We start from the raw sequence: 27502 nt of genomic DNA on the forward strand, positions 1-27502 counted from the left end.
CACATATGGGTTTGGCAAAACCCATCTGTGTGCAGTTAGAGTCACAAACATGTTTTGTTTAAATTCGTCTGTGTTAATTATCATAGACGGATTCTTTTATAAAAACCATCTGTGTCACCATTTTCCCCTATAAGTAAATTTGCTTAGCCAGGAAGCAAAATCGCTTATAGGGGAAAATGGTGTCACAGATACACTTCATGATTCATAAATAAAACAATTGAAAGTGTATCTAAACCCCCTATGTGAGTTTTGATGATTAACAACAAATGATCAAGAGATTAATGTATTCAATGAGTATTTGAATAGGTAAAAGTCTTATTGTTGTAAGCGACACGACATTGGCGACCCCCAAAAATTGAAGAAAGAAGACGGTGAACAATTTACTCTTTAAAGTACTCTTTTGTTTTTTAAATTGAGTATAGGATCGCCATACTATCAAGAGGCGTGCAACATTGTGGTTTGATCTTAAGCATAGTGCTAAAAAAGGATCCACGCTCAGCCTAGAAAGCAACAGAAGTTCACAATATGAACACTGAATCGAAACCTTCTCAGTGATATCGGATGTTTCAATGTTTACATCGGATGTTCCGATGTCATCGGATAGTCAAAAAAATCAAAACATAGAGTTCTCATTTTGGGTTTCATTTTAATATCGGATGCCCTAATGTAGGTTAGAACGTCCGACTTTCTCAACCTTAGAGGTCTCGATCTTAAATTAAAATCTGGTATTAGCGAACATAGACCTTCCGGTCTCAATTTAATTCTCCACATTGGATGTTTCGATATTTGTATCGGATGTTCTGATATGTTGTTTTTACCATGTTTGGGTTATGTTTTGAAGTTCAAATCTATTATTTTGAACTGATCAGATGTTTTGATGTAGAGTTCGAAACTTTTGATGTGGGATGAAAAGGTATCCAACGACTAGTTTTTAAGGGGTCTATTTATATAGCCCCTTCCCCCTCTCACTCCACATGACCCTACCATTTCGAATCTGAGAGATCTCCAAAGCAAAAGGCCCCTCTCCTCTCCCAAGATAGTGTTTCAACTTTGAGAGGGATTTGAAAAGAGAGCTTGAGTGCTAGAAAGCAAAAGTCGATCTTTTAGCACTAGGTGTCATTTCCAAGCTTTTGTGTTTGCATTCTAAGGTTGGGGAGTTGCTCACGAGCCACCAACTTTTGTGGTGCACCGTGAAAAAGTTTGTGAAAGCCAGATTTCGCCTCCATATGGAAAGAAATACCACAAGGAAGTTGAGTAGTACTTTATGCAACCTCGAGAGGAAAAGGGTTGAAAGAGACCCGGCAAAAGGTGTGACCGAGTCTCTTAACGGAGACGTAGGATTCCCTTAAGGATCTAAACTGCAGGAACAACATTCTCGTGTCTCTGTCATTCGATTATTTTGTATATTTGCTTTACTTTATTGCAAGTTTATAAACTGCATTGTGTCAATACTAGTATTTATATCTTATATAGGATTGCAACTTGTTACTTGCTTTAGAGTTTTAAATTTCATATTTAAGTTTATTAAGGAGAAATTTCAACTTGTTTAGAGGATTTTTGAAAAAGGCCTATCATCCCCCACCCACACGCACACACACCCCTCTAGGTCGCCATCGCAATCCTTCAACAACACATTGATATGTTGTTCATAACATCGATTACACATTGTTCAGAACACATTGGCAAACGTATTTACATGTGACAAAGGTTAAGAACATCAAACAGATGCATATCACAGATTATTCAGAACACATAGCTACCTAAACACAATCCCTAGCTATACATCATTGGTCGATCGATGTTGTCTTCCAAAAAGATAAAATGATTGATATCATGGTGACACCGTCTTCCAAAAATACGAAAAGTGATCGACAAACTTGGGTCGATCGACGTTGTCTTTCAAAAAGATGAGATGATAGACATCATCTCACTCTCCTGCATTTCAACATAATGTCAACCCAAGCATCATCTTCAATGAGCAGCTCGCAGTCATCTAGATCTGGCTATAACTTGACTATATCACGCATGAGCCAAATCCAGACTATGTTGCTACCAAACCGCCACCAATGGTTCAACAAGAAATGGGTGTTCAAGCATGTCTTACAGTTGACAAAAATATCTTCATTGTGACGAACAACAATAGAGAAGTTTGCATTCAGAAGAACATAAAGGATAACGTTGTTGGCAGCATACACAGGGTCGACAGAGGGGGCATTCACAACAGCGAAGAAGATGAAGTCCACCCAGCCGAAGTCCATGCCAAGCATCCGCGCCGTTGAAGTCGTCATAGGGACAACCTCATCCAGTCACCTCCTGGTTGCTGTGAATTGTAGATCTACAATAAAAACAAGGCTCTGCCATCAGTTACAAACCCTAACTAAACATCGATGGGAAGCATATGATACTTACCTCAATGCAGTGAAATGGATTCGTCCTTCGGCGATATCTTGCTTCTCTGACGCAAATGTCGAGTGAGGACTTCTCAGTGCAGTGGAACAATTGGATATGGCAAGTGAGGAAGAAGAACACTACTCCTCGCTTTATATTGAGGGGAGACGAGGGGTTATGTGTCTGGGAAGCTAAAAAAGCTTGGGGAGACAAGTGGATTATATGTGTGAGAAGCCAAAAGACACAAGGAGATGGCCAGTCAAATTTAAAACCATTCATAGGTCTTTAAATACATATGGTTTTCATAAAATCCGTCTATGTCTATCGTCCAGACACAGACGGATCTTAAAAAAAAAAACTTCTGTGATTATATCACTAACGGGTTCTGTGTAACGTCTCTGTGTCTGTATGATAGTAATATACGAATTTATAAAAACCGTATATGAGTTCAATCACACCCAGACGACGGTCCTATTACAGATATACTTGTCTTAGCAATCGTCTGCTGGTATTTTTATCTATGACAGATCTTAACAAACCATCTGTGGCACACCGTCTGTTTTCCCTGATTCTGTAGTAGTGATTGATCATAGATGCATGACTTAACCCTCACAAGTTTAACTAAATGCACCACTAAAATTTGCATATTACAGATGAAAGAATCTTGCCATGCATCCGACCGAAACGTATGACTCGTGTATGACCACCTATCACAGGGCTGATTGCTCTTCACTTTGGCCAAGTCAAGGTGAAAAGTGTTAAGAATTGTAAGCAATTAACATAACTGCTAGTTGTAGTTATTTATTTATGTCTATCGGAAGGGAATGTCTTTCCAACAGCATCCGTTCATCCTATATATAAATGACATCAATCAATGAAACAATAAATCTATCAATTCTCTACTGTCATTTACTCTTACTCTAACACGTTATCAACAAATTTGCTCTCGACATCGCTAATCAGCCAAATTGATCCATCTACGGTAAGCTCTTCGTTTGGTGTCTAGCCTCCAGGTGCCATCCATCCGTACATGTTCATCGATAACCGGAGGCAATGTCCATCAGCACCATACACATCAACCGATGTGCGCGCATGTCCATCAGTGCATATCCATCAGCGACTGCCACCATGTTTGGCTTCACGTTGGATCTCAGCATGTCCTCGAAATGCTGCACGGCATCGCAAAAGACCGGCGGCACTGCCCTCAAGATGATGGCGATGATGCCCGCCCTCAAGGCACGATACACCCGCGACGGTGCCCGCCTTCAAGATGATGGCGCCTGTCCTCAAGCCGATAGCTACACCATCATTCAGTGCTAGTGGCCTCACAACCTCTACAATCCGGTGGGCGATCTTCTCCATGGCATCAGCAGGTCAGCCACCAGGCCCTACACGGTCGATGCACATCCGGTAAAATTCTAAATTCAAAATCAAATCACAGTATGTATTTTGTAAAATTACAAAAATCACTTTATGACTTAAAATAATCGGCAAGAATGTGGTATAACCGACTGAGTGAATTCCTTCTATTGAATGGTTACTCAAATAACGATGATTGTTAACATTATGTGTTCATAAAGAAATCATTAACTGGATGTTATATCATCTTAGTATATGTTGATGATCTCAACATTATCAGAACTACACTAGATATAAAAGAGGAGAATAATCACTTTAAGACAAAATTTTAAATGAAGGATTTAGGTAAAAATCAATTTTTGCTTAGGTTTACAACTTGAGCACTTTTTCTTAGGAATATTGATCTACCAGTCTACATGTGTCAAGAAAATATTACAGAAATTCAATATAGAGAAATCATATTTATCAAAAACTCTTATGGTCGTTCGATCCCTTGATATGGATAAAGATCTATTCAGATCTAGAAATGACGGTAAAGTGATATTTGTACCAGAAGTTCTATATCTCTTTATTATAGGAACACTTATGTATGTTGTAAATTACATCATGCTTGATATTGCATTTGAAGTGAACTTACTCACTAGACATAGTGCTGGCCCGACTAAAAGATATTTGGTTGGTGAAAGATATATCCTTAGATATCTCAATGGTACAAAATATCTTAGTTTATTCTATAAGAGAAATCAAGATATGATCATGGTGGAATATACTGATGCTAAATATTTATCTGATTCTCATAACGCCATATCACAAAATGGGTTTGTTTTCCTATATGGAGATACAACCTTCTCATGAAAGTCATTAAAGCAAATTTTAGTTGCTACTTCCACTAATCATTCTAAAATAATTGCTTTATATAAAGCATCACATGAATATCTATGACTTTATTGAATGATTAATCCTATTCAAGGATCATGTGATATAGGTTCATCAGAATCTCCTACAATTATCTATTAAGATAATACTGCATTCATTGCTCAGCAAACATGTTATATGTAAAATAATATCATAAAACACATTGCTTCTAAATTATTTTTTCCACATGGACTATAGAAAAGTGGAGAAATAAATATTTTGTAAATAAAGTCATGTAAAAATCTAGCAGCAAAGTCCTTACCAACATCTACATTCTAAAAATACATTTGTGAAATTGGTATGAGATGAATTCAAGAACTACAAAGTTTAGGGAGTAAACTCCTAGATTATAACATGTTTATGATCACCATATTATACATATTGTACTCTTTTCCTTTATTAATTTTTTCTATAAAAGTTTCTCATATAAGGTTTTAGTGAGACGATATCAATATAAGTATATATGGCACATCATTTTTCTTCTAATTTTTCTACTGTGTTTTTAAGGAATTTTCGATAGCATGTCACAATTATATTTCTCTTTATATTTTTCCTACAGGTTTTTAGAGGAGATTTTATTGCGCTATATACATATAACGAAATTGATCAGAAGGAGTGTTAAGAATTATGATCAATTAGCAGTTATGCTAATTGCAGTTATTTATTTGTGTCCGTCGAGGAATGTCTCCTAACAGCACCCTTTTCATCCCGTATATAAACGCCAACAATCAATGAAACAAAAAACGAATTAACTCTATTCTCAAGTTCAATCTCTCTCCATTCTTCTCTACTCTAATAGTATGCATAGCATTTCCCCAAATGAAAATGACGTACTAGCAATAGCCAATAGCAACCGCGTTGACATTAATTTTCATTACCAATTTTTATGAGGTACACTATTAAAATTAAATGTACCACATGATCCCCGAGCAACACTGTAGTGGTACGGCACATCCTTCCCAGCCAAAAAGCAAGTGGAGAACAACATGGTCCAAGGAAGGAAGGAAGGTCGTAATTAAACTGCTCGATCGCTTGACCCGCTCCCCTGTTCAAACACCATGTCAAGATGATCTAATCCACTTGGATTGCACATGACCCAACCAACCACCCCATTTCGCCGGCGGCGCGTACGTGCATGCCCCTCTCCTCTATTTAAGCTCGGCACCACCCACCAATCCACCATCGATCACACACCCACAGCCACAGCAAGGAAGCGAAACCCAGCCTAGCTCCTCCCAGGTCTCCAAGGCTTCGCTAGCTAGCTCAAGATCGATTCCCCACACGCCAGTCAAGTCATTAGCATTCCGAGACATGGCTTCCGAGCAGCAGCAGCACCTCCCCGCTGTGCCGAGGTGGACGCCGAGCCCGCCGCGGCGGCAGAACCACGCAGCCCACGACGCGGCCTCCGAGCACGGCGCCTCCATGCGCAGCGCCGACGGGTTCCCCTTCGGCAGCGGGAGCTCGTTCCCGCCGCCGCCGCCCTCGCTGGAGATCAGTGTGGCGGAGAACGGGGACGGCTTCGTTCGCGACAAGTCCCTGCGCCGGACCGATCAAGGCGTCGTGATCGCCTGGGAGGACCTCTGGGTCTCCGCGGCCGGTGGCAAGGGCGGCCACGTCCCCATCCTCTGCGGCCTCAACGGGTACGCGCACTCCGGCGAGGTACTCGCCATCATGGGCCCGTCCGGCTGCGGCAAGTCCACCCTTCTTGATGCCTTGGCAGGTACGTACTGTGAAATTAGAAGGAGGAAGAAGATGGAGATGCCAGGCTAATTTGCCGTGGCCTTTAGCTCTTGTATTTATAGACTTGTACATAATCTAGAGTACAACAAACATAATCTGTTAGTTTAGATATTCTAGGCTCTAACAAATTATCAACAGATTACAACACTATTCGTTAACACCCTCCTTCAATCTCAACCGGGCACTGATAGATTGAGATTGTGCCGAAGTGTTGTAAATGGCTTCACTGCTAGAGCCTTTGTAAAAATGTCTGCTACTTGATCTTGAGAAGCAATGAATCGAATCTCCAGTGCTTTGCACGCTACCTTTTCTCGCACAAAATGAAAATCAACTTCGATGTGCTTAGTACGTGCATGAAACACTGGGTTTGCAGACAAGTACGTAGCTCCGAGGTTGTCACACCAGAGACATGGTGGTCTGTTCTGAAATACACCCAACTCACCAAGCAAGGATTGCAACCATATAATCTCTGCCATCGCATTAGCCAAGGCTTTGTACTCTGACTCGGTACTTGATCTAGCAACCGTAGCTTGCTTTCTTGAACTCCAAGAGATTAGATTTTCACCGAAGTATACAGCAAAGCCACTTATAGAACGACGATCATCAACACTGCCGGCCCAATCTGCATCAGAGAAGGCGCTGACCAGTGTTGATCTTGACTGACGGATGACAAGTCCAATCTTCAGTGTATTCTTGAGATATCTAAGAATTCGTTTTACTGCAGTCCAGTGCATCATGGATGGAGAGTGCAAAAACTGACACACTTTGTTCACTGAAAAGGCTATGTCAGGCCTGGTGAGGGTGAGATATTGCAGTGCTCCTACTATACTGCGATACCGAGTTGACTCAGCTTCGGATAATGGTTCTCCCTCATGTGCTGATAATTTCTCAGAAATACTCATCGGAGTTGCCACAGTTTTGCAGTCAGTCATCCCAGCTTTGTGAAGCAATTCTCGAATATATTTCTGCTGTGTAAGGACAATTCCCTCCTTCACTGAATTGACTTCAATGCCAAGGAAATAATTCAGTGCACCTAAATCTTTGACTGCAAAATCATGTTGCAATTGCTGCACCAACCTTGTCACTGCCTCCTGTGAAGAACCTATCACTATAATGTCATCGACATAAACGAGCAAGTATATGATAACACTACCTTTTCTGAATATAAACAAGGAAGTGTCAGCTTTGGAGACTTGAAAACCGAGATCTTGCAGCTTATTGCTGAGCCTTGCATTCCAGGCTCTAGGAGCTTGTTTCAAGCCATATAAGGCCTTGTCAAGTTTGCAAACATAATGAGGATAGTGTGGATGTTCATATCCTGGAGCCTGCTGCATATACACATCCTCTTTTAAGAAGCCATGCAAAAATGCATTTTGAATATCTAACTGCTTCAAACTCCAGCCACGAGATACTGCGATAGAAAGAATCAACCTGATGGTTGTTGGCTTTATGACCGGACTAAAAGTATCATCATAATCCACTCCATATCTTTGCTTATACCCTTTAGCAACTAGTCTTGCCTTATGCCTTTCTACAGTACCATCTGATTTTCTTTTAAGCTTGAACACCCAGCGACAACCAATCACATTCAGACCTTTTGTTGGTGGAACAAGATGCCAGGTTTTATTTTTTAGCAGAGCATTGAACTCACAATCCATGGCTTCTTTCCACTCTATACTCTTTGCTGCTTCAATGTGTGTGGTTGGTTCTTTGACAGCAATAAATGAATAGGGTATAGTCCCATCTGTCCTGACCCTGGGCACACGAATGTTGTCCTGAAGTCGAGTCCTCATACGAGACACTGGAGCTGGATTGATATTTTCAGGTTCAGGAGCTGCTGTGTGGACGACAACACCTTGAGCACCAACAGTACCCTCAGGTTCAGATTCTTCAGAAACCGTTCTGTCTGAAACAACTCTGTTGTCAACAGCATCTTGATTTCCAGCAGTTCCTGCAGTATTATCAGTTTCAGCATTGTGACTCCCTTCTGCCGATTGAGGCCCTGCATCAAAAGAGTGAGCCTGCACAGGAACAGAGTCTGAAAGTACTTCAATTGGGCAAGCAGGTTCAGAGTTAGGTGTGGCTGAGATATGGACAGAGGGTAAAAGAATGGAATCGATAGTAATCGGTGACTGAGTTCTAGCTAAATTGTTATCAGAGAAGGGAAAAAGTGTTTCATCAAACACGACATCACGAGAAATATACACCCGACCAGTGGATCTGTGCAAACACTTGTAGCCTTTATGCATTTGACTATAGCCAACAAACACACATTCAGCTGATCTGAATTGCAGTTTGTGTGCATTGTACGGCCTTAAGTTTGGATAGCATGCACAACCGAAGGTACGCATGATATTGTAGTCTGGTTTGGTGCCGAGAAGAAGTTCAAGGGGTGTAGAATTGTTGATCACTGTGCTGGGCAAACGATTAATCAAGAAACAGGCTGTTTGAAAAGCATGGTCCCAAAAGCGAACAGGCATCGAGGCTTGTGCTAACAAAGCTAAGCCAACTTCAACGATATGCCTGTGCTTACGTTCTGCTGCTCCATTTTGTTGGTGTGTGTGTGGACAAGAAACGCAATGTGTAATACCAACACGATCAAAGAAAGAGTGAAGTTTTTGATACTCTCCACCCCAGTCTGACTGAACACAAACAATGTTCTTGTTCAGAAGACGTTCTACTTGTTTCTGAAACTGAACAAACACTTTGAAAACATCAGATTTGTGACGAAGCAAGTAGATCCAGGTGAATTTGCTAAAGTCATCTATAAAACTAACATAGTATTTTGACCCATTGACAGAGGTGTGAGCTGGACCCCACACATCAGTAAATACAAGTTTGAGTGGTGACATAGATCTATCATGAGTCGACATATATGGATGCTGATGACTCTTAGCTAATTGACATGGACCACAAACTGACATTTTATTCAAGGATGAAAGACATGGTAATTTATTGGAACGCAGAACTTCTTGGATGACAGGAGCAGAAGGATGACCAAGCCTTGAATGCCATATTGAAACCGATGGTTTGATGCTGGTGAAGGATGTTTTTGGACTTCGGTGACCTTGTGGTGAGACAGGGTACAACCCATCTCTACACCCTCCTTGAAGCAGAACTTTCTTCGTGCATAGATCCTTAATGAGGAAACGGTCAGGATGAAATTCAAAGAATACATGATTATCATTGGCAAATTGATGAACAGATAGTAATTTTCGTGAGGCTTTGGGTATATGAAGCACATTTTTTAGGTAGAGTGGCTTAGATGGAGTTTGGATGCATGATTGCCCAATGTGAAGTATTTTCATACCTGAACCATCTGCAGTCTGCACTACCTCTTTGCCGGTGTACCTCTCCTTCATGGACATCTTGTCAAGTTCATTCGTGATGTGGTCTGTAGCACCTGTGTCTACATACCAGTTGGGATCAACTCCATAGGACGGCACTAATGACGCAGCAGCAGCAACTCTTGGATCTTCAGCTTGGTAGGAGTGATCAAACCGATGATAGCACTTGAGAGCAGTGTGCCCTTTCTTTTTGCAGACTTGACAGGTCGGCCTATTGTCCTCCTGATCATGAGACTGATCTCCTCCTCTGCCACGGCCGCGACCACGACCACGGCCACGGTTACCATTGTTGCGTCTGTTACGAGAAACAAAATTGGCATATCCATTACCTTGCACCGTGTTCTGATGTTCCAGGCGCATCTCATAGTTGAGGAGGTAGGCGTAGACATCAGTGAGGGAGAGTGCATCGCTCCTGGTAGTCAGCGATGCCACCACCGGATCATACTCGGAGTCGAGACCCGTGAGAAGATACCCGACAACCTCTTCTTCTTCAAGTGGCCTGCCAATGGCGGCCAGAGAATCAGCAAGGTTCTTCACCTTGTTGTAGAATTCCACCATGGACTGATCTTTCTTCTGGATGGTGGAAAGCTGACGTTTGATCTGCAAAGTGCGCGCGCGTGTTCCGGCAGAGAACAAGCCCTCAAGGACGACCCACACTTCGCGGGAAGTCTCAAGGCCATGCACCTGTCCGAGCACCTGCTCAGAAAGAGAGGAGAGCAAAGCACTGAGGACAAGCTGATCTTGGACGAGCCAATTATGATACGCCGGATTCGGCACTTGTATGCCGATGCGCTCTCCCTTCTCATTGATCCCATCTGTCATCTTCGCCGGAGCGGTGATTGAACCATCTACATAGCCTAGAAGTTGCTGGCTACGGAGGTATGGGAGGAGTTGGGTTTTCCAAACGAGATAATTATCTCGAGTGAGCTTGACATGGATCATATGGCTGAAATTGGGCGTGGAGAAGACGTTGGTGGTTGACGAGGAACTCATCTCGGTGGAGATTTGTTTGGGCTCTGGTACCATGTGAAATTAGAAGGAGGAAGAAGATGGAGATGCCAGGCTAATTTGCCGTGGCCTTTAGCTCTTGTATTTATAGACTTGTACATAATCTAGAGTACAACAAACATAATCTGTTAGTTTAGATATTCTAGGCTCTAACAAATTATCAACAGATTACAACACTATTCGTTAACACGTACTACATATCTATATACACGTGAATCGACTTAGGAATTTGTTCTGAGCACGGATGGACATGTGTCAGCCTTCTCTATTCGATCTGTTCTCTAGCCTTGATATCATGTTGCATTTCTGTGGTTACAGGGAGACTAGGTTCTAACGTGAGCCAGAAGGGAGACATTCTGATCAATGGCCGGAGGCAGAAGCCAGCGTATGGAACATCGGCGTACGTGACGCAGGACGACGTGCTGATGACGACACTGACGGTGCGGGAGGCGATGCACTACTCGGCGCAGCTGCAGCTTCCCAGCGCGATGACCGCGGCGGCCAAGCGGGAGCGCGCGGAGGAGACGCTGCGCGAGATGGGTCTCGAGGGCGCGGCGGACACGCGCATCGGTGGGTGGATGCACAAGGGCATCAGCGGCGGGCAGCGCCGGCGCGTCAGCATCGGCATGGAGATCCTCACGCGCCCCGCGCTGCTGTTCCTGGACGAGCCCACCAGCGGGCTCGACAGCGCTGCCTCGTACCACGTGATGAGCAGGATCGCGCGTCTCGCGCGCCGCGAGGGCATGACCGTCGTCGCCGCCGTGCACCAGCCCAGCACCGAGGTGTTCGGGCTCTTCCACGGCCTCTGCCTCCTCGCCTACGGCAAGACCGTCTTCTTCGGCGCCGCCTCCGAGACCAACCAGGTGCGTACAATAACCATTATCACTTGTTGCTGCTGATGAATCGCATGTACGCGCGCGGCGGCTAAGCTCCATTATCTTCGGCCAAGCGGGAGCTCGCGCAGTATAAAATAGAATTAATGGAGGTGGAGCAGTTATGGCTAGGCAGACGTACGTGTTTGGACATGCATGGAAGCCAGCCCTAGTCGGTGGACTCACTTTCAAGTTAGGAAGTTAGACAGGCCTGTAGAAAATATGAACTGCGTTGCATCACGGGAATATTAGTCTTGGTAGGAACAAATTTGTGGCGCTAACCTTCGTCACAACAGAAGCACACAGGTCAAATTGATTGCGCTTACACAGTGACCGGACCGGCTAGAGGCGTTTAAACTTGTAGCCTTCTGCATCTGGTTTTAATAAGCAGAATAATACTAGTAGTACTGAAGAAATTCCTGCCACTGTCGGATTGGAAATTAATAAGCATCTACTTCATTTCGTGCAGTTCTTCGCTCTGAGCGGGTTCCCCTGCCCATCACTGATGAACCCTTCAGACCACTTCCTGAGGACCATCAACAAGGACTTCGACAAGGTGAGCACATCACGACTTCACGAGAGTTACATTTTTTGCAACTCTTTTTGCCACCTTAATAACTATCTGAAAATGTACATGTTGTGTTCGTCAGGATATCGAAGAAGGCCTGAACGGTGAGAAAATGACCACTGCCCAGACAATCGACACGCTGGTGAACTCGTATCAATCCTCCACCCACTTGGAGAAAGTGACGAGGCAGATCGCCGATATGCGCGAAAACGTAAGGCCTACATCACACTCTGCATTCTACCATTGCACTGTGACAGCCAAAATTAACAAATTCCATTCCCCTTCTTTTCGCAGGCAGGGGCGGTGGTGAAGAAGGAATGGCAGCCCAGCTTCCTGACGCAATCATTCGTGCTCACCAAGAGGTCCTTTGTGAACATGTACAGGGACCTGGGCTACTACTGGCTGCGGTTAGCCATTTACATCATGCTCTGCCTCTGCGCCGGCACCATCTTCTACGATGTTGGCCACACCTACGGATCGATCCTGGTAAGTAAAAGCCGGATCCATTATTTAATTTTCGTTCATCATCGTGCATCCAATCGATATGTATGCAGGATGTGTAGTACTAAGTGTATGGCTGAAAAACTCTGCAGGCTCGTGGCTCCATGCTAAATTTCGTCGCCGCTTTCCTCACGTTCATGGCCATCGGAGGCTTCCCTTCTTTCGTCGAGGACATGAAGGTTCAGCTCAGCCTCAGCTCGCTCACTCATTGATGGCCGTAATATTATTCATTCTTCATCTAATCTGATCTAATCATGCCTTCAATTATCCAATAATGCAGATCTTTGGGCGGGAGAGGCTGAACGGGCACTACGGCGTGACGTCCTTCGCGATCGCGAACACGGTGTCGGCGGCGCCGTACCTGGCTCTCATCTCCGTCGTGCCGGGCGCCATGGCCTACTACCTGGTCGGCCTCCAGAGCAGCTTCGGCCACTTCGCCTACTTCGCCCTGGTGCTCTTCACGACCATGATGGTCGTGGAGGGACTCATGATGATCGTGGCCAGCGTCGTCCCCGACTTCCTTATGGGCATCATCACCGGCGCCGGCATCCAGGGCGTCATGATGCTCAACGGCGGCTTCTTCCGCCTCCCCAACGACCTGCCCAAGCCGGTGTGGCGCTACCCCATGTACTACATCTCCTTCCACAAGTACGCCAACCAGGGGTTCTACAAGAACGAGTTCCTGGGCCTCACCTTCCCAAACAACCTCGCCGGCGGCGCCCCCACCATCTCCGGCGTCGAGATCCTGAGGGACATCTGGCAGGTGCAGCTGGGGTATAGCAAGTGGGTCGACCTCGCCATCCTGTGCGGCATGGTTGTGCTGTACAGGGTGCTGTTTTTGGCCATCGTCAAGCTCACTGAGAAGGTGAAGCCCATGGTGAAGGGGTTCAAGTTCAGGAACACCGCGCCGGTACATGTCGCCGAGCAGGGCTCCGGCAGTCCATGATCCACGGCGATCGACGACACGCGATGGCTTCTTTGGATGTGTGATATTCTCTTTTGTATGTGAGCTAGGACATGGATACAGTCTTTAATATATATATTTTAACATCTATCTATTATATTATTATTTAAAGGAGAAAAAATATCAATTCGTTTTCAAGATCACAAAATTATCACGTTAATCAGAAAAAAAGATATATACTACTCATTGTTATGAATATTTAACGGTCGAGATTAAACCAAGAAATCAATATCAAATACGATTAATAAACAACTAAATTCGAATTAAAAATTATAAAAAAATAACAATTCGATTTTCATACGGTTTGGAAAACAAAATATCTACATAAAAGAGTCCAAATAAAATAAAATAAATAATAATCTATCTATTATATTATTATTTAAGAGGGAAAAGGAACATCCACGTTCGCTCTCAAGGCTACAAAATTAACAAGTTAATTGAAAAAAGAAAAGATTTAGATCAATCATTATTATAAACATATAACGGTCTAGATTAAACCAAAAAGTCTATATCAAATATGATTAGTAAATAGCTAAATTTGGAATTAAAATTATAAAAAATAGCAGTTCTATTTCTATATGGTTTGGTAAGCAAAATATCTACATAAAGAGTCCAAATAAAATAAAATAAAAAATAATTGAAAATATGGTTAGGATAGAATAAAGAAGGATTCATATTAAATATATTCCTAAAAAATGAAATTATTATAAAAATCAAATATATATAAAAAGAGTTCATGTATCAAGGATTATCATGATAAAATATTACAGCGATACTAGCCACCTTATTAGCATGATCAACCTTACCGGTTACTTTTTATAATTACTAGCAACATGGCCCGGTCGCACAAATTACACGGCTAGACCATTATAATTTCCACAATTATACTTTTCAAGATGATTGCCCAAAAAAAAAACTAAAAATTTCAACCTGTCAAGGAGCTGAATAAACAATAAGCAGACTCTTTTCACTGGGATTAAGCAGTTAAAGACTGGTTCGATCTACTAATAAGTGTTTTTATTATGAACAGTCACGTGATGGTGGCTGCTTGTCATTTGGCATTTCCGACCAATTTCCAATCACAGTAAATTTCCAATAATATTAAATTCCAAAGGTTTTGCTTATGCATACGAATCATGTGCATTTAGGATGCCCGTAGAACTATGAATAATTAAATTGGTACGCAAATATAAAGAGATTATGCAAAATTCATTGTATACACAAAAATGTTGCTACTATGTATTTGAGTTTGTAATCATCACAATATTACATTTACATAAACAAAAGCAAAGAGCTTAATACATGTACAATCTACCAAAAATATATATGTTCAAACTGTAGTATAATCTTGTGTTTAGATGTATCTAGGGCTGATTGTTGGATATCATTGGTGGATGAATCAAATGATGTCCGATTATCAAATCATGAGCCATGGTGGTATGAATTTTTCATGGGATCCCATAGTTTGCAGTCATCTTGCTGTCACGAGGAAAGTTCTATTATAATATGTCGGCCAGCCATGCCATTCTAGCCATTTATGGTAGGCATGTGGAGCACTACTGCAACTGATTGTCTTTATTGTTGATATAGCTATTATCAATGGGCCGCCAATTGCGCTATGATGACATTAAGGAATCCAACATCAAAAGACATACACACACTTAACCAGGGCGACTGCTTTGGCACCCAACATACTTGTGCTACTGTTGAATCTCAGTTTGCTCATCTATGTCTATGTTTTAACCCATTGCATTCTTATTGATGTAGCTGATGTTGATGATGTCTTCCTCGTCTGCCACCAACCTCCAATTGGCGATTCATTTGTTGTCGAACTTGAAATATTTTATCTTTTTAATTACCAAACAATTTTAGACAATTGCCATCTTGTTGCCATAAGAAAATGATATATTACAAAACTCACATCATCACTTGTCGTTATTTTACTTGCATCATCACCATAATCAATTTCTTCATGCTGTGTAGCTTTGGACTCATGCCATGCTCATAGAGTTTCAAGAAAGAACCATAGGGAGGAATTGACATGTGAACACAGTGGCCTATTAATTACATTAGGACCGAAATTGCTTCTCCTTAGTCTTTTCTCGATACTATTCCCATCTACCCCTGCTGGCTAGCTATCATTGTGGTTCAAATAGACCTTTTTCACACCGTGATGGCTTGAGTTTTATCCCTCCTGTTGGAGTCGACATATTTTTGCATTGACACCACTCGGATTTGATCCTCTGCTGCCGGGATTGATGTAGTCCACTTAGTTGTTGCATGAGTTGATGGTATGTATGAATTGGCATGAGAGGCATAGCTGCTTATATTTATGAGTTGGCATGAGAGGCATACATGTGTTCATTGATGTGTGGATGTTGATATGATAGGGATGAAAAAACTTTGTTGTTGGACCAATTGGATAGCCAGTTGTGTGTATGGCTTGATGCAAAGGTGTTGTTTTGTTACATGCACATAAGGTGTTCGGTTAAATGGTTGTGACATATGAGTTGCTAATTTGGTTGCTTCCGCTCACACATTAAAAAAAGTAAACCTAAAATAATCATATCTGCTTCTCTATTGCCCACCTCTTCAACTATTAAAAAAATAAAGCCAAATACTGCCTAAAAAAAGACAACATAAGTTGATTAATTTATAAGTTTGTTGCACTCTGCAGACATTTAAGAGTTCAAAGTTACAATTCAAATAATCTTTTGATGTTAAAAATAATAGAATAAAGAAAAAAATAGAAACATAGGTCAATACGAGAGGTGTAAAAGGAAAAAAAAATAGACCCAATACAAGAGAATGACTAATCTATTCAGATCGTGGAAAAAAAAAATAAACAGTCGCTTAACCAAAAAGAAACAATATAACCTTCTCTCTCTCCATACTAGACGATGTAGATGGACTGGCGATTTGACTGGCCGGCGCTTTTGTTCGCCTGCAGCAGCAGAAGGGGATGAGTGCGGGGTCAGGCGGGGGACATTGACGCCTAGGTATGTCACAAAATGTAGTAGTGTTGAAGCGAGAGATGAGCTCGAATCACATATACAATGGCAGATTACCGAGGTAGATCTAACAAAAAAGATATGCCTAGCGGCCCGTATAACCACAACATCGGTGGAGACAAGGATCAGTAGGAGATGATATAGGAGATGATATAGGTGATGCTGCACGAGTTTGGTGGATCCGTAATCTCCAGCAGTAGTGTAGCTTGCAAATCACTGATGATGGAATCACATCCTCTAACAGCGACAACAAACGTCAACAAAGTCATTGATCTATAGAGTAAGATATATAAGTGAAACAGTACATAAGGATATGGGTTCTGTTGCACTGGGCTTGAATCATATAGATAAAATCGGGACGTTAGGAAGGTGACAAAAAAGGCGTAGTCTGCTGTTCGCGTAGATAATGAAGTGTGACCTATCAACCAAAACAAAAAATTATTTAATTGGAATAGAAAAGAAAAACAAGAAGAAGTGCATATAGAGTAGAATCTATATAAAATGGAGCAAATGGATGATCATATTGTGCCTGAATATATAAAAATATTGTTGTGATAGGCTTAATTCGAATTATGTCTATAAAGAAACATGCATAGTAGTGATATAAATAAGGGTTATGGTAAAGTAAAACACAAATTCACGGTAAGTCAGGATGATAGTTGCCTACACAATTGATTTTTTTATACAAGCCGCCCGATTGCATGGGGCCATGGGCCACGTTTATTCAACCAAACAGTTGCTGCGCAGTCAAAAAAAGTCTTGTCCATGGGCCATGATGTCATAATTATTGATATCTGTCTCCCGCAATTGCCGCTGAACCTCCGATCAATTCTTCTCTTTCTGCTTGTAAGCTTTCGATGATGCGATAATCTTATCGAGTACGAAACAGGGGAAAGCCGTAACGAAAATATGTTGCAGTGATGCTGATCAGTTGTAGTATGTGCTAATAATGTAGTACTACTACTGTAGTAGAGTGTCTTTGACCATCCAATGGCCTACGCACCGTTCGATTTGTAGGAGTTTCGCATAAGTTAAACAAGAATTCATAGAGAACAGTTTAGTTTTTCAAGAATCCGAGAAACATTTAGACATTCTGGTAGTAAAGGAAGACTTAAGGAATGAAATATCTCGGAAAAAATATCATATGGCACATAAAAATTAGCAATCCGCATATTCAAACTATAACTTGGCTAATCGGTCTCCTTTTATTACTATTACTAATATATTTTTTATCTTTTTATTAGTGAATCTTATTGAATTTCATCTCTAACCTATCTTAATTTACTTGGACATGTCAGTGATGTTGTTGGATGGAACCAAATATGTACTTTATTGGGCTACACTAGAGCTAGAACTTAGGTTGTATCATTCTTACGTCATCTGTGGCACGAGTTTTGATACGGCTTAAAGCACAATATGACACTAAATATTTTGGATCAAACTAGCACAGTATAAATACGATGGTTATACCGTGCTTAGGACTTTAGTACGATAGATATGCTGGCACGACATGATGGCTTTGCGTCGTGCATGTTTCGGCACGATAAAAAAAAAGACACGATATGTATTACTATTTTTTTATATTTATTTTTTAATCTTTTTAATATAAAACGTGAGACACTAGATATTATCAGGTAATATGACACTAGATTACCCCTAACTATATTCCCTTCATTTCGTTCCCTTCCCGATTTCCTTCCCGTTCCTATTCCCTTTATTTCCTCTCATCTCCAACAGCTTCCCTTCGAGGGGAATTGCGAAGGGAACGGAGAGAGAATCCCGTTCTGAAAGGAATGACCTGAGAATCTCGTCGTGAAGAGAACTATGAAGGAAAACAGTTGGAAGCGCTGAAGGAAACAGGAATCCTTTCACATCGAAAATCTAGACCACGAAAAGAACCTGTTGGGTTTGGTGTAATAGTAAGATGATCGGTACTACACGACTACAGCACAACCTGCCGAGAACCGTGCTTGAGCCTGGGTCAGTAGCAGTTAGGAAAGCAATAAGAGCGTGCCGCACCCAGCAGCTGCGGCTCTGGCTGCCAGTGCCTGCCCAGTCCTCGTTTTGGACGCTCCTCTTCATCTCCCTCTCCGCTGATCACAGCAACACAGCGCATCGCACCATCTCTCTCCGCGCACAGATTCCGCCATAGGTCAAGTTCAAGCCGCCGCCTCCGTTTGAAGAATCATTTCCGCCTTCCGGGTTCCGCACGCGGTGGAGGTACTGCTCCTCTCTTCGGCCTTGGCATTTGAGAGTCTTTTGATTTCCTAGTTTTCCCTGTGCTCTTTTCTATGGATTATTGTTGCTGTTCCTGAGAGAGAGAGAGAGAGAGAGAGAGAGAGAGAGAGAGAGAGAGAGAGAGAGAGAGAGAGAGATGCAATGCTTTCTGGAATTGTGATAGCCAGGATGCATTGATTCTTAATGGCCGTGTTTGTCCTTTTTCTGCAGTACGATTAAATGAGCCATTGCTGGTTCTGCATTCAAAACGGGCGTTGCTGCTGCTCTCCCCTTTAAACCTTCAGTCACTGGACTCGATTCTCTGCATTTTATTATTGCCGTTTTGGAAGCTCGAAAGAACAGTTTTTCTCGGTGTAACTCTTTTCTTGGTAGGTTCAGAGAACAGTTTTCCTCGGTGCAATTTTTTTCTTGTTAAGTTCATAGACCGATTTTTCGGGTGCAAATGAGTTGCCAGGAATCAGTAGCAAGTTTGTTTGGATATCAGACATGCAAATTTGAGCTACAACAATCCCAAATGTTCCGCTACGTTTTGATATCGTTTCAGGTCACCAGCATTTGTCACAACTGTAGATTTTGATCTTTTCATTAGCTAAGTTTGCTAAATTTGTTGTACAGTGGTGGATCTAGTAGCAGTACCATATATCTCAAGCCATCGTACCACGGTAGTAATTCACACATGGCGACACTGGTTTTCATCAGTTGTTGGGGATGGAAAGGTGTGGACTGCGAACCCTTCACGAAATCATGTCCTTTGCATTGGGTTTTGGAGGACTGACTGCCCAGAACTCGATTGTTCTCTGGAATTAAAAAAATGATCTTTTTAGGTGGAGATTAAACAACTCTACACTAATCAAGATCTTGTTATCAGTAAACAATGCTGCAAAATGAAAACCCGTGCGTTCAGTTGCATGTGCAGTCTCACTCCGGCTCATCTCCTGCACAAACTTACCTTTGCCACTGCCCTAGCTTCCCCAGTTCACATTTTTAGTTAGGCTAGAGTATTCCAGTTTTTTTTCCTTCGCCAAATGGGCCAAAAGAACTGCCTTTTGTTTGTCCCACCTTTCTTTCACCTTTTTTAGTGGCATTCTCTGATCAAGTAGCTTTTCTGTAGTGGCCATTGCCTTACGTGCTGCACTATGGCGGGCTGTATGGGCGTACGGCTGCCAAGTTTTTTTTATCCTAAATGCGTATCATTTGGTGCGGGCTGTATAGATGATTATTATGTTGATTTGGCTGGTATTGATTAGTTCAAAACAGCAATCATTTGGTGCTTGGGCTGTGAGCTTAGGCGTGCTGTGTTCTGCAGTTAACTTAGCGTGCTCTGCTCTATAGTCTAGGCTGAACACCTATATCATAGTTTAACTTAAATATTTTTGTTTGAACATACTTGTGTCAAGCATACTTTATTTCATTCAAGAAAGTCATGCATGATGTGATATGCTCTCTTTGAGGCTCGAACAGCTGTGCTTCAGCTCACTTCTTGCATTGTCTTTTCTTTCACTGCTTTTATTGATGCCTTTCGGCTTTTTCTTTAAGAGTCTATTTGGTTCGGCTTTTTTCTGCTTCTTAAGCCAAATCAAGCTACCTAGCTGTGAGCTATTTTTTGGAATACTGAAAAACTGGTTTCTAAGGAAATAAAGTGAAAGCTTAGAAGCTGATTAATAGGAGTTTTTCTTATTTTTGTGAGATAAGAAGCTAAAAATTTATTGCAAAAACCAATAACAAAATATCATAAGCTAGAAAAGCCAAAAGCCCAACCAAGCAAGCCCTAAATGTCGGCCCTACCATTTCAGTAATTTTTTTGGCCTTCAAATTCTATTTTCTTCCTTGCCGCCGCGACTTCTTAGCCATTCTTTGAAGTAGAATCCTTGTCCCTTGTGTTGACTAGCTACTGATTTTCTTTATTCCCCGTGATCTAACATTGCTTCGTGGTAATAGAGAAGAATCTCTTTAGTAGTTTAGTGATTGAGAAGGTTCGGTAAAGTTGTCTGCTAAGCCCCTCTAAAAGGGAGAACAGGCAGGCTTCACAGTTTACCGTTCACACTGAGCAATTTCGCAGGATAACAACTTTCCCAGCATTATTTTATTTCTTTATGCAAAAGCATTCTGCACTAGTTTGGAACAAAGATTTTATATTTCTTAGACTTTGATGAAAATTCTTTCCTTCGAAAGTACCTTGGTATTTCCATAGCGTGAACCTCTTGTGGGTAAGTGCTTCTTCACTGTGGCTTCCACAGCTCACGGGCACGCGTGCTTGCACATAAGCACCCGTTCTTCCTTCTGGGCTCAGCACATGCATACTTTCTTCAGAGTATGATGAGTTAAAACTGTGTTGTTTTTGAAGTTGTACTTTCAATTTTCATATTTCGGCACTAACCTTTTTGTATTTGTTGCAGAAGGCTTGGTTTTTTTCTCGGATATGAACAGATGATGTTGGTGCTCATTTAATCATCTTGGTTCAGGGAAATCAGTTATGGATCATCTAAATCTTAGAGACTCCCTGCTTCTACTGCTCAGTCTACATCTTTTGCTGTCACTATTTGTCCCGTTTGCTTCGGCAGACATAGCCTCTGAGAAGCAAGCACTCCTTTCTTTTGCCTCTGCAGTCTACCATGGCAACAAGCTTAACTGGGGTCAAAATACCTCATTGTGTTCATGGCATGGTGTAACATGCTCAGCGGATCGATCACGTATATCGGAGCTTAGGGTACCAGGTGCTGGTCTGATTGGTGCCATTCCTCCTAATACTCTTGGCAGGCTTGTGTCTCTCCAAGTATTAAGCCTGAGGTCCAATCGTCTGAGTGGAAACCTTCCATCTGATATCGCCTCACTACCTTCTTTGAATTCTATATTTCTTCAACACAACGAACTGTCAGGAGATTTGCCTTCTTTTTTCTCTCCAAGCCTTAATACACTCGACCTCTCCTACAACTATTTTACTGGACAAATCCCTACAAGTTTCCAGAATCTTACCCAATTATCTGTCCTGAATTTAGCAGAAAATTCTCTGTCTGGACCAATCCCTGATCTCAAACTTCCAAGCCTAAGACAACTAAATCTGAGCAGCAATGAACTAAATGGCTCCATTCCTCCCTTTCTCCAAATATTCTCAAATAGCTCATTCTTGGGGAACCCTGAATTGTGTGGCCCGCCTCTTGCTGAATGTTCCATTCTTCCTTCACCGGCACCGGCACAAGTGTCTTCACTGCCACCATCACCAACATTACCTCATCAGAAGAAGAAAGGACGGAAAGGCTTTATAATTGCAGCTGCTGTTGTGGGCTTTGCTGTATTTCTACTAGCTGCTGTGATGTTCACTATGTGCTTTTCAAAGAGGAAGGAGAAGAAAGAAGATAGACTGGATTACAATGATAAGGGGACTGATGGTAAAAGGATTGAGAAGCGTAAAGAGGATATCAGTAGTGGTGTCCAAATGGCTCAGAAGAACAAGTTGGTTTTCCTGGAGGGATGCAGTTACAACTTTGACTTGGAGGATTTACTGAGAGCTTCTGCTGAAGTTCTTGGCAAAGGGAGCTATGGAACTGCCTACAAGGCCTTACTTGAGGATGGCACTATTGTGGTTGTCAAGAGGCTAAAGGATGTTGTGGCAGGGAAGAAAGAATTTGAGCAGCAGATGGAGCTCATTGGGACGGTAGGCAAACATGCAAACCTCATACCGCTTCGTGCTTACTACTACTCAAAGGATGAGAAGCTTGTTGTTTATGAGTATATTGCTACTGGCAGCTTCTCAGCTTTGTTACACGGTATGCTAATGCCTTTCACTGTTGCATATTCATTAATAATTTACAAGTTTATTTTATTGTGCAATCAGATTAATTGTGCGAAGTATTCCTGGTGACACCCTAGAATTCAGTCTAGACATATTAATTTTGATTATAGATGTTCTCTATAATATATTGTTTGGATATATGATAATAATACAAGTAAATCCATCATAACAATACTTACACAATGTTACGAATTATACTTTTGTATCTATGGCAATAAAGTTTAGTGGTAAATGTGGCGTTTTAATGACTAAAAGAAGTAAAAAAAACATCACTTTTTGTGACTGGAGGGAGCAGGAGCCTAACAATCCATTATGAAGAAATATCACCAAACAAGTCCTTGCTGGCCTAGCAAAGCCAATTTACATGCGAAAAGCATGTTATGCTTGTCAAGTTATACTGTACGAAATATGATTTGTTTGATTGTTAACTTACCTGCTGAAGTTACTACATTGGCTAGATACACATGTACCTTTCTTCTATTGAGTTAGAGGGCTCCCTGCATTTTGTGTCGTCCACTCACTGAAAATTTTGGTTGATCTTTGTACCAAATATGCTAGCTTAACATATCTGCACCAAGATACATAGCAAGGCAAAATAACCATGTAGTCCATTGATAGTATTTCTCACTGAAGTGCTGATGAACAGGTATTAAGGGCATTGCTGAGAAGGCCCAATTAGATTGGAATACCAGGATGAAGATTATACTTGGAACGGCACACGGTATTGCACACATTCATGCAGAAGGTGGCTCCAAGCTCACCCATGGCAATATCAAGTCAACCAATGTCCTGCTTGATCAAGATCACAACCCTTATGTCTCAGACTATGGGCTGAGCGCTTTGATTAGTCTTCCAATCAGCACCTCCCGAGTTGTCGCCGGTTACCGCGCTCCAGAGACCTTTGAATCCAGGAAATTCACCCATAAGTCTGACATATACAGCTTCGGTGTTCTCCTCATGGAGATGCTGACTGGCAAAGCACCCCTTCAGTCTCAGGGACAGGATGATGTGCTTGATCTACCAAGGTGGGTGCATTCCGTGGTCCGAGAGGAGTGGACCGCTGAAGTGTTTGATGTTGAGCTGATGAAGTATCCTAACATAGAAGATGAGCTGGTCCAGATGCTCCATATCGCCATGGCATGCACGTCAAGGTCTCCAGACCGACGTCCGACAATGGTGGAGGTGATCAGGATGATGGAGGAGCTCTGGCGGTCCACTTCAGAGAGCCTCACTTCGTCCAATGACAATCTCAAGGGATCCAATCCTCCATCTGTGTAATTCCTTGATTCGGCGCAAGTTGCTGCGTTGTGTGAATCATCACATTTTCAGGCTAATCTGTGATTCTGATTCATTCAGAATTCATGTACCCTGACATTGACAACCTCCTATGTAGTCCTGAAGCTTGAGCACGGGCACCATATACCATTGTATCCTTACAGATGCTACTGTAACTTTGCTTCATCAGGAACAGATACTTTGGGTGTCATATTACGTTGAAAAATCGAGCTGAAGGCCACGTAGTCACCCAACTTTAGGTCATGTACGCACCATAGTAAGTGTGCAGGATTGTGTCATTCGTTGCAATGCAAATGCTATCTGTGAATAAATAAGTATTTATCCCGGGAAGACTCAGCAAGGATCCAATTTATTGGAAGGTAAACATAAATGAGTTAACATCAGCTCTAGGATCAACCCAGAACATTCATGAGTAGAGATGACAATTGGATGTCGTGGATACAAATAGTGCTAATCCATAGTTGTACCTGCAAGTTTTTTATCCGCCGGTGGGTATACTCGCGAATACCCACGGGTGATTTACCCGCCTGCAGGTATACCCACGAATACCCACGGGCGAAGGGCTACACCAAACCCATCGTCCGTAGATGTACATGTTTACTTGCGGGTCGGGACAGGGCGGATATACGGTTTCGTGGTATGTGTACGTCTTACCTATACCTACACTCGTCTACCCATCGGTAGTATTTTCTACCCGCAAACATATCCATAGGTACAAATGCTACCTATACCCTACCCTATTCGGGTATTTACCCGTGGGTAAACGGGTAATCGGGATAAATTGTCATCCCTATTCATGAGCTTATATATTGTTGCAACAACGGTCATGTGTTGGTCGTTATGACTATGGATTGTTTTTGACAAAAGAAACATTTTAATCATATGCATGTTATATATACATGTACGTACTGACTTCATACTTGATCTGCACTCCAGCAACCGGAAGCTCAAGAGATGGCTACAACGGCATGTACGCGTTTAGAGCAAGTGACCTGAGATCTGTTTATCTAGCATGAATGGGGTTTTAGACATTGGATTTTAACCCATCTTTTTTGTCCTATGTTTATTTTCAAGCTTTGTTTAGGGTCCTCTTTGGGATAGCTTATTCTCAGCTTTTGGGGGAAAAAAGCGGCTAACCTCCCCAAATGGTGCGATTCTGTCGCGCTTCTGTTGACGCGATTTTGGGAGACGTGGAGGATTGGCCTGCAACGCGGAAGCGCCCACAGACTTGCTTCTGAGCAATGCGTGAGTGAAAAAAATGAAAGAGCCCATGAACTTCGAGTGTAATTACCCGCAAATGCCATCGACTTACCTATTCGCTCCGCTGCCTCCCGAGTCACCCCTCAGCCATTTGACTCAGACGTGAGAGAGGTGATTAGGGTTACCTCCAACGGTAGTGGCTCCCTCGGAACAGCGGCTCAACAACGCCTATGTTGGCTCTCCTAGTGAGCCCAACTCTGCTCCTCTCAATCCCTCCTTCCTCGCCGCTCGACCCCCTCCTTCCTTGGCGCTCAGCCACTCCAGCAGCGGCGGCCCTTGCAAAATAGCAGCTCACCTTCTCCTGTTCTGGTGAGGAGGATCCCTGCAACCATCGGTTCCCCTGCGGCATGGATCCCACCCACGATCTACAGCAAGGATCATGTCCACAATCTTGGCCCAGGTACTCATCCATCTCTCTTTTCCCCCTTGTTAGGTGATACAAATTGGTTGCTCAGGTAATGGATCTGTGTATGAGAAAATTAGTTGATGTTTATAGGATGGATCGATGGATTGTAGCGATTACAAGGCCTTCTTCTTGGTATTTATGCATGTCTTTGATGAATTAAAGGATCATTGCCTGAGAACTTCATTGATGTTTTGGCAGATTGATGTTCTTTGATTATTTTATGCTTGAAATCCTTGGTTGGTGCACAAATTGCAGTCATGAAAGTGCTATGGAGATGATTTGGATATGGGTTCAACATATGACTAGTGTTTTGTTGGACTCACAGTTGTATCATCGATGTAGTGGGTTTTGGTAATTTAGATGGACATCACTAATTAATTATTTATGGTGGAATTACATATATGTATTGCAGTCTGGCAATTTGAATTACATGAAGTTTTATTATACAATGTAGTGTTGTTTTAATGTTTTGACAATATTAGAACCAATCTTACTAATACAATATGTCTGTCTTTTAATGAAAATTACAGTGTTATCATGTTTAAATGCAAAAATTTAATGAAAATAATGTCATATCTATGATTATTCAGATAGCTAGTTTTCTCTGAACTTAACCATGCATGTTCAGGCTTTGCTGTTTGACTTGTTATTTACTGATTTGTCTTGTGAGATGGCAAAAGCTTCAAATATGATTGAGAAGTGGGACACATTTGCGAGCAAGGTGTGGGTAGATATATGTGTGGAAAAAGTTATAGTTCATAATAGACCACAACAACATTTGAATGCTTTAGGTTTATGCAAATCTTATAAAGAAGTTCTACGAACGCACCAAGAAGCCGTACACCGGTGAGCAACATAAGAATAGATGTGATACTTTGAAGAGGATGTACACATAGTGGAAGATATTGAACATAAGAGCATCCAGTTTGGGTAGAGATCATGTGATTGGATGCATTTCTACTAGTGACGATTGGTGGGAAGAGCAAAATCTGGTGAGTTGTAATGTTTTCTTTACCATCAGGAAGAGTTGTTAGTATTAATTGTTGGAGTATTTTTTTTCTTGAACATACGAGTAGATGGTAATATATGTATTATTTTTTTGTTTTCGGGCTATGTAAGGCTGTATCATTTTTAAAATTGTACCACTTGAGCATGAGGACGAGTTGCGAATCATCTTTGAGACTATCCGTTGTACCAATGATAACTCATTTGTTCTAGGAGTTAATGGAGCAGCTCCTGCAGGAAATGGAGATGATGATATTGTTGAGAAGGAGGGCGTGGATGTCGCTGTTGGCAGACGTGGCAAAGAGAAAAGACCTATTGTTGAAGGTTCTCCGGAGGGAAAGAAGCCAAAGAAGACGTACATAGATTGTCTTATGAAGCGGTTGGTGGATGCATACGAGAAGAAATCTGAAAGCAGTAAAAATTCTGCAACTTCTACAATGGCTGATCATGTTAGAAAGGAGATAGCTCAGCTGCTAGATTTAGTCATTTAGTCTGGGGCTGAAGAAGGAATTGATGAGCACTACTATGCCACTCAACTTCTAATTAAAAGGGAGTATCATGATTTGTTTATCACTTTAAAGACACCAAACGAAAGACTTGCTTGGCTTAAGAGGACAGGAGGAACCATTAGACTTGCTTGAGTTTCTTTTAATAATTATGTGTCATGTATTTTAGACTTATTTTAAGTATGGTGTCTTGTTATGTAATATGACATTTTTTACAAGTTGTGTATCATGTGTCCTAGATTTGTTTTTATCGTTTAATGATTAATGTTATTTCCCTTTAATTTGCGCTTTTGGATGTGTAATTAATGATTTTTGTTACAACATGTTT

At 41.9% G+C, this 27502-nt stretch overlaps 2 protein-coding genes and 1 non-coding gene across 6 annotated transcripts; 2 read left to right on the forward strand and 1 right to left on the reverse strand.

Annotated features, from left to right (window-relative positions):
- The first annotated feature begins 5755 nt into the window (after window positions 1-5755).
- On the forward strand, window positions 5756-13777 carry LOC133912444 (ABC transporter G family member 1-like). The gene is made up of 7 exons (XM_062355168.1): window positions 5756-6382; window positions 11076-11620; window positions 12099-12185; window positions 12280-12408; window positions 12492-12683; window positions 12791-12877; window positions 12979-13777. Exons 1-7 carry the CDS (start codon window positions 5974-5976, stop codon window positions 13642-13644), a joined length of 2115 nt encoding a protein of 704 aa, XP_062211152.1. The 5' UTR covers window positions 5756-5973; the 3' UTR covers window positions 13645-13777.
- On the reverse strand, window positions 10109-10247 carry LOC133913906 (small nucleolar RNA Z247). Its single transcript, XR_009909141.1, has one exon. It is a non-coding gene; the product is annotated as a small nucleolar RNA Z247 (small nucleolar RNA).
- A 4865-nt stretch (window positions 13778-18642) lies between the features above and the next one.
- Window positions 18643-24119, forward strand: LOC133912445 (probable inactive receptor kinase At5g58300). Of its 4 annotated transcripts, none has more exons than XM_062355169.1 (3): window positions 18643-18893; window positions 21308-22675; window positions 23348-24119. In XM_062355169.1, the coding sequence occupies exons 2-3, from the start codon at window positions 21385-21387 to the stop codon at window positions 23977-23979; spliced, it is 1923 nt and encodes a 640-aa protein (XP_062211153.1). In that variant the 5' UTR covers window positions 18643-18893; window positions 21308-21384; the 3' UTR covers window positions 23980-24119. The 4 variants fall into 4 exon arrangements, with proteins under 4 accessions (XP_062211153.1, XP_062211157.1, XP_062211156.1 ...); XM_062355173.1 differs by having other exon boundaries at window positions 21311-22675; XM_062355172.1 differs by lacking the exon at window positions 18643-18893 and adding an exon at window positions 20637-21118.
- Window positions 24120-27502: the final 3383 nt, after the last annotated feature.

Source organism: Phragmites australis, chromosome 3, assembly GCF_958298935.1.
Source record: "Phragmites australis chromosome 3, lpPhrAust1.1, whole genome shotgun sequence".
In the NCBI taxonomy this organism is placed as follows: domain Eukaryota; kingdom Viridiplantae; phylum Streptophyta; class Magnoliopsida; order Poales; family Poaceae; genus Phragmites; species Phragmites australis.